General features: G+C 38.0%; 1 protein-coding gene across 3 annotated transcripts in view; it reads left to right on the top strand.

Annotated features, from left to right (window-relative positions):
- The first annotated feature begins 7 nt into the window (after positions 1-7).
- The window catches only part of PUS7L (pseudouridine synthase 7 like), a 33,538-nt gene continuing 25,769 nt past the window's right edge, over positions 8-7,776 (top strand). For 2 of the 3 annotated variants that reach the window (XM_045463176.1, XM_045463175.1), the window contains exons 1-2: positions 8-78; positions 3,459-4,378. In XM_045463176.1, the coding sequence (XP_045319132.1) occupies positions 3,475-4,378 (904 nt within the window). In that variant the 5' untranslated portion in view covers positions 8-78; positions 3,459-3,474. The remainder of the gene's footprint in view (positions 79-3,458; positions 4,379-7,776) is intronic. The other variant, XM_045463178.1, reaches the window with a different exon arrangement.

Below are 7,776 nucleotides of genomic sequence, written 5' to 3'. Positions count from 1 at the left end.
AGGCTAAGTATTTTAGCGCTTCCGGACATGCGCAGTTTTGTGCCCAGGAATTCGTAACGTGGACGTGAGGTAGATCGGGTCAATCTTGCGAGTTTTGGCGTTTCTTTGGGGGGCAATGACGTGATTAGTAGTGGGACCCCCGACTGCCCGCAAACGGAGGGCGGCATGGGCTAGTATCGTGCGTTGGGACAGGCGGGGGACGTGGAAGGAGAAGTGGAGCCATTGGCTGTGTCTGGGGGGTACTTTCGGATTAGCCAGAAGGCAACACCGCCGGAGACTAGTTCTGCAAATTGGTGACAGAAAGCAAGTAAGAGTGAGTTCGGCTGAGCGTTGGCATTGGAAGAAAGAGCGTGAGGGGGAAAAGCACTACCTGCTGCATTTCTAACATCTCCTCAGAATCTACCCTCAACCAACAATTACCCTGTCTTGGGTTAGCCAAACTACTCACTCCCCTCTCCACCCTGTACCCTCATCAAGAAATCTGTTTAGGAACACTGCACATTTGTGTTTAACTCCACGTGGGCTCCTTGGCCCCCTCCAGCTCAGCTACATTCTTTTATAAGATGATTGTTGTAATTCCCTGATCATTACGTTCTTTTCAGTTCTACCTATCCTAGTAGTTTAGAATGTCGTCACATCTTGCTTTTACTGGGAGAGAGATCTTTATTCTTTACAAGGCCAATCCTAAAACAGTGCTCTTGATCACATTGCTTTCGAACTCTCGGAATTCTTCATCACATTCATCCTGCTCAGTGCCATTATTCATCTTATTAAAACAGCTTTTTGGATTGTGCCATTTTTCTACTCAAACACCTGCAGTAGCCATCTATTGACCACTCAATAGATCCTAAGTCCTTGGCAGGGCATTCACTGGCAGTTTGGCTCCAATCCAAACTGTATTTTCTAGAACTGTACTGTAAGACATTACTCCTGTATCTGGGCTGTTCAGTTTTCCCTGGCGCATTGCATATTTTGTTTGTATGTTACTTCTACGTTTTTACCTTATTTCTGTCTCTTGAATAATTTTGAAGACTTAGATGGCCACTTCTCACATTACACCTTTTCTGATTATCATAGGCCGGAGTGATCTCTTTTTTCTTCCTCTTCACTCTCACAGCTCTTGTTTTGTACTAGTTTCATTTATTCAACAGTCAGTATTGGTTGCATGCTTACTATATGCTTGACGCTGTTCTGAATGTGAGATAATTAGTCAATTAGGCAGACAGGGTTCTTGCTCCCATAGAGCTAACATTGTAGTTGTGAGAGGTCTACCGTAAATAATAGGGAAAGTTATTAGATAGAAATACTGTGCAGAAAATTGAATAGAGTTTGGTGAAAGAGTGCCTTGCTGGTTCCTTTACCATATTAGTCAGGGAAGACCTCTCTGAGGATGTCATTGGGGAAGGACTAATTTAATCAGCAGGAACAGTTAACACAAAGGAACTGAAGAAAGCCGGTGTGGTTGGGAGTATAGTGGGTAATGGGGAAAGGGTACAAGATGAGTTTGGAGAATAAACAGAGGCCAGAATCTTAGAAGTCTTTGGAAGCCAGGGTAAGCAGTTTGGATTTCATTCTAAATGTGATCAGAGGTTTTAAAGAGAATTGTGATATGACTTAATTTACCTTTTAAATCATCATTCTGGCTACGTGGAGAATGGACTATGGTAGGCTAGTAGTAGAAGCAGATGAGAGGCCTTCACAATGTATAAGAATTACTGAGGTGGAAGTACTGCGTGATCAAAGGACAGCCATCGTGTACTGTCATCTCTTGACAGTAATCAGAGAGCCAGATACTTAAAGCTGATGTAATTTTTTGTGATGGGGAAGTCAAGGTTATGACCAAGATGGCGTGGAAGTGGATTGAGGTGGAGATCAAAGACTGTGGTGTTAAATAGATGATGCGTGTAGATGGACGTGAAAGTCATGCTGGGTAGACATTGAGGGAGGCACTAAAGGCATCAGTGAATGAAGAAGAGTCATCTGGGCATCAAAGAGAAGATGATAGCAGATGGTAGAGTCTGATGGCATGAGCTTTGAAAGAACTGGGATTTGGGGAGGTAGAGGAGGGATAAATGGTTTGGAGCTGTGGCAAATAGAAAATATTTACTATCTCCAGGTCCTAAGTTAGGTGGGTGTCAAAGGAAAAAGAGTCCTCACTTGAGAAGACTAGAGAAGAAGCCTGAGGAAATAGCCAGGTTTCAGTTATGGCAAGAAACTGAGGAGACTGTGCAGGAAATCACGGAAAGAAGGAAAATAAATATATCCTCATTTAGTCTAAGAAATTAAGATATAGAGACTTTGCTGTGATTTCTACATGGCATAATTGGGGGGTGGAGGTTTGCTAAATTGGTTCAGATTGGTAGAATACATTGTAGAAATGGGGTGAAGGTTCAGATGATGACAAATTACCTAGAGACTGTAGTTAACACACAGAACTGAGTAGTATGGGGCCCATGGGCATTTTATCTTTCTTATAGGACTATCTGATATGGTAGCCATTGGTTATGTGAAGGGTGAGTAAAGGCTTCAGAGGATTCTCTTATCTACTGCTTCAAGAAAATCTGTAAGGGTTTTTTTCTCTGATGCTAGTTGTATGGTTGGAATTTTTCTGTGCATCAACCTTAAAAACTTGTGTCTGTAAAAGTTTGTAACTGGGCTTTCAAGAAGGTTTAAGATTCTGGATTAATTTAAGCCTATTTTGAAGCATAATCACATTGCAAGTTTCATTTATCAATTTGGACTATTTCCTCCTGTCTTCTAGTCCCTTCTCTCATCTCTAACCCCTAATATATACAAATCTAGCCACAAATTCTCTAGAATTAGTTAGAAATTTTCAGGGATGGGGTTTGGACAAATCATTGTTTAAGTCTGTGTTCTGGTCCCTTCTTTTTGGGCCTACACATGGTATTTTTATTTTTATTTATTTTTATTTTTTTAATTTTTTTTTTTCAACGTTTATTTATTTCTGGGACAGAGAGAGACAGAGCATGAACGGGGAAGGGGCAGAGAGAGAGGGAGACACAGAATCGGAAACAGGCTCCAGGCTCCGAGCCATCAGCCCAGAGCCTGACGCGGGGCTCGAACTCACGGGCCGCGAGATCGTGACCTGGCTGAAGTCGGACGCTTAACCGACTGCGCCACCCAGGCGCCCCAACACACACACATGGTATTTTTAAAGCAGACTTGAAACGGACCCATTTTATTTCTGGATAATAGATGAAACCTTGGAATGGGTGAAAGTAAAGTTGCAAATCATCAGTTTCATGAGAAAAAGATTGCCTATTAGCTTATCTTGGTATAGGAGAGTCAAAATGCCCATGATTTATAGAAATAATTTGTATTTTAAGGGGACCAGGATTGAAAGGGAGAAAGAAACATAAATCCTGCAAATTTATTTTTTTCTTGTTATCTATAACTTTTCTTTTGGGTAACTGACTGCCTCTTTGTTTCTTTTGTAGGCATTGTTATTTAAGAATGGAAGAGGATACAGATTTTAGAATCCGGTTTAGTTCTTTGTGTTTTGTTACTGATCATGTTGGATTTCGTGGCACTATAAAAAGCTCACCAAGTGATTTTGTTGTTATAGAGATTGATGAACAGGGACAATTAGTTAATAAGGCACCAAGTAAACTGATTAGTAAAGTACTACCTGAGCCAAATAACTTTGCCAAAAAGGCAAAACTTGATCTTCAGAATTTATCCTTTGAAGAGGGAAGCAACCAAGAAGTTAGTATTTTTGCTGGGTGCTCTGGTGCTGATCAATATCATCAATCTGGTTCAGAAAGGGAAGATACTATCAGTGATGGAACTTCCAAAGGCGAAGAAGAAACAGTTGATGTTTTAGGTACCTTGTTAGATGAAAAAACTAACGAACTACTGAATCACTTTGCCTGTGATATAAAAGAGAAGTGGAATTCTAAAACTGAGCTAATTGGATCATCTCCTGAATTCTCATTAGGCAGAATCCTTGACAAAAACCAGAGGGCTATTCTGCACAGTGCTATTAGGCAGAAATTTCCTTTTTTAATAACTGTAGGTAAAAACAGTGAGATTGTTGTAAAACCAAATCTTGAGTATAAGGAACTCTGTCACTTGGTATCTGAAGAAGAAGCATTTGACTTTTTTAAATATTTGGATGCAAAAAAAGAAAATTCCAAATTTACTTTTAAACCTGATACAAACAAAGACCACAGAAAAGCTGTCCACCATTTTGTCAACAAAAAGTTTGGAAACCTTGTGGAAACCAAATCTTTCCCTGAGCTCAATTATAGTGCTGGCAATCCAAATGTAGCAATAACAGTAAGATTTCGGGAAAAAACACACAAGCACAGGAAGAGGTCTCTTTTTGAGTACCGGGATCGAAAAGTTATATATACAGGTAATTTAATAAATCATTACCATTTTCCTCAACAAACTTAGTTAAGATTGTGTGAAAGATGAATAATTTCAAATGAATTAAATAGAATTAACCAGAGGACTCTTGGGAAAAATATTTGGATCTGGTTTTTAGTGGAAGATAAAGCCTTACAAATTACACTAATTTTAAGAATTAACCTTATTGATGAAAGTATGGTTAACATCAGCACAAACGTATAAAGTTGAAGCAGTTAGTTTGTTAACGTTTTATTGGCGATAAATCTTGATTTCATATTTTAAAAGTTATTTTAATTAAAATTAAGTATTCAGAGATAAGTAGAATGCATCTGCTCTGCTTCGCTTTCCCGAAGTGAAGAGAATACCTTGTTATCTAAAACAATTGAACTTCATGTAAATTAAACAATAAATAAGTAAATAAAACAATTGAACTTCACTGCCCAAGGTAGAGAGCCTAAAAACTTATAAGGAGGTCCTTCCTTTGACTCCGTCACTCTTTTAGAGGGGAGGTTCTCAAACTTTAACATGCATTAAAATCACCAAAAGGGCTTGTTAAACAGATTTCTGGGTCCTGTTCTCAGAGTTTCTGATTTAGAGGGTTTGGGGCAGGGCTTTTTACAAATTCCCAGGTGATGCTTTTTCTACTGGTCTAGGTACCACATTTTGCAAATCACTGTTTTAGTGGGTATATTCAATTCCTAAGATTGGATGGAACTGATGAAATATATATATTTTTAAGTTTATTCATTTATTTTGAGAGAGAGAGAGCGTGTGCAGGTGCTGGAGTCATGCTCACATGAGCGGGGTGGGGGGGGGCGGTAAAAAAGAGAGGGAGAAAGAGAATCCCAAGCAGTCTCCTCAGTGTCAGTGCAGAGTTCAGCATGGTGCTTGTTCTCACGAATTGAACTGTGAGATCATGACCTGAACAGAAATCAAGGGTAGGATGCTTAACTGACTGAGCCACCCACCCAGATACCCCTGATGAAACCTTATTCTGTAAGTTTAGCTCACCAGATTTTTTTTTTTTAATTTTTTTTTTCAACGTTTATTTATTTTTGGGACAGAGAGAGACAGAGCATGAACGGGGGAGGTGCAGAGAGAGAGGGAGACACAGAATCGGAAACAGGCTCCAGGCTCTGAGCCATCAGCCCAGAGCCTGACGCGGGGCTCGAACTCACGGACCGCGAGATCGTGACCTGGCTGAAGTCGGACGCTTAACCAACTGAGCCACCCAGGCGCCCCATTAGCTCACCAGATTTAATTGGCCAGTATCTTACATGAAGGATGGGAAGTGTTTCAGATGGTCATGTTTTATAGATTCATACAGCAAAGCTTTTTTTTTTGGTTAAAAACTTTTATTTATTTATTTTATTTTAAGTGTTTATTTTAATCACCCAGTACTCATCATGATATTCCTTAATCCCTATCACCTATTTCACCCATTCTATTCCCCTCTGAAAACCATCAGTTTGTTCTCTATAGTTAAGAGTCTGTTTCTTGGTTTGTCTCTCTCTTTTTTCCACTTTGCTTATTTTTTTTTTTTGTTTTGTTTCTTAAATTCCATATGAATGAAATCATATGGTATTTGTCTTTCTCTAACAGACTTTTTTCACTTAACATTACTCTAGCATCATCCATGTTGTTGCAAATGCCGAGATTTCATTCTTTTTTACGGATGAGTAATATTCCATTGTATATGGTATATACAGAAGTGTATACACCTCTTTATCCATTCATCAATCCATCAATGGACACTTAGGTTGTCTGCATGCCTTGGATATTGTAAATAATGCTGCTATAAACCTAGGGGTGCATGTATCCCTTTGAATTAGTGTATTTGTATTCTTTGGGTAAATACCCAGGAGTGAGATTTCTGGATCATAAGGTAATTCTATTTTTAACTCTTTGAGGAAACTCCCTACTGTTTTCCACAGTGGCTGTACCAACATCCACATCCTTACCAACACCTGTTGTTATGTTGTTGATTTTAGCTATTCTCAGACATGTGAGGTGATACCTCATTGTAGTTTTGATTTGCATTTCCTTGATGATAAGTGGTGATGCACATCTTTTCATGTGTCTGTTGACCATCTGTATGTGTGTTTTGGAGAAATGTCTGTTCATGTCTCCTGCCCATTTTTTAATTGGATTACTTATTTTTTGGGTGTTGAGTTGTATCAGTTCTTTATATATTTTGGATACTAACCCTTTTTTGGATATGTAATTTGCAAACATATTTTCCTATTCTTTAGGTTGCCTTTTTGTTTTATTGATTGTTTCCTTTGCTGTGCAGAAGGTTTTTATTTTGATGTAATCCTAATAGTTTACTTTTGCTTTTGTTTCCCTTGCCTCAGGGAACCTATCTAGAAAAAATGTTCCGTCAATGATAGAGAAATTACTGCCTGTCTTCTTTCCTAGGATTTTGATGGTTTCCTGTCTCACATTTAGGTCTTTAATCCATTTTGAATTTGTTTTTGTGTATGGTGTAACAAAGTAGTCCAGTTTCATTCTCTTGCAGGTAGCTGTCCAGTTTTCCCAACATCATTTGTTGAATAGACTGTCTTTTTCCTATTGGAAGTTCTTTCCTGCTCTGTTGAAGATTAATTGACCATATTATTGTGGGTTCATTTCTGGGTTTTCTGTTCCATTCCATTGATCTTTGTGTCTATTTTTATGCCAGTACCATACTGTTTTGATCACTATAGATTTGTAATATAACTTAAAATCCAGAATTGTGATGTCTCCAGTTCTGCTTTTCTTATTCAAGATTGCTTTGACTATTTGGGGTCTTTTGTGGTTCCATACAAATTTTAGGGTGAGTTCTGTGAAATATGCTGTTGATATTTTGATAGAATTTCTATTAAGTGTATAGATTGCTTTGGATAGTATAGACATTTTAACAATGTTTGTTCTTCCAATCTATGAGCATGGAATGTTTTTCTGTCTTTTTTTAAAATTTCTTTCATCAGTGTTTTATAGTTTTCAAAGTATAGATCTTTCACCTCTTTGGTTAGGTTTATTCCTAGGTATATATTATTTTGGGTGCAATTATAAATGAGATTATTCTCTTAATTTCTCTTTCTCCTGCTTCATTGTTGATATATAGGAATGGCAAGTATTTCTATACATTTATTTTGTATCCTGTGACTTTAGTGAAGCCATTTATCAGTTCTAGCAGTTTTTTGGTGGAATCCTTAGGTATTCTGTATATAGTATGTTATCTGCAAATAGTGAAAATTATACTTCTTCCTTAAAAATTTGGGATACCTTTTATTTCTTTTTGTTGTGTGATTGCTGTGGCTAGGACATATCACATTGATTGGTTTGTACATACTGAATAACGCTTGCACCCCAGGAATAAATCTCACTTGATTGTGGTGAATAATTTTTTTTTAATGTATT

The sequence above is a fragment of the Leopardus geoffroyi genome, chromosome B4, assembly GCF_018350155.1.
Source record: "Leopardus geoffroyi isolate Oge1 chromosome B4, O.geoffroyi_Oge1_pat1.0, whole genome shotgun sequence".
In the NCBI taxonomy this organism is placed as follows: Eukaryota; Metazoa; Chordata; class Mammalia; order Carnivora; family Felidae; genus Leopardus; species Leopardus geoffroyi.
This window is presented reverse-complemented; position numbering and strand designations above follow the sequence as displayed.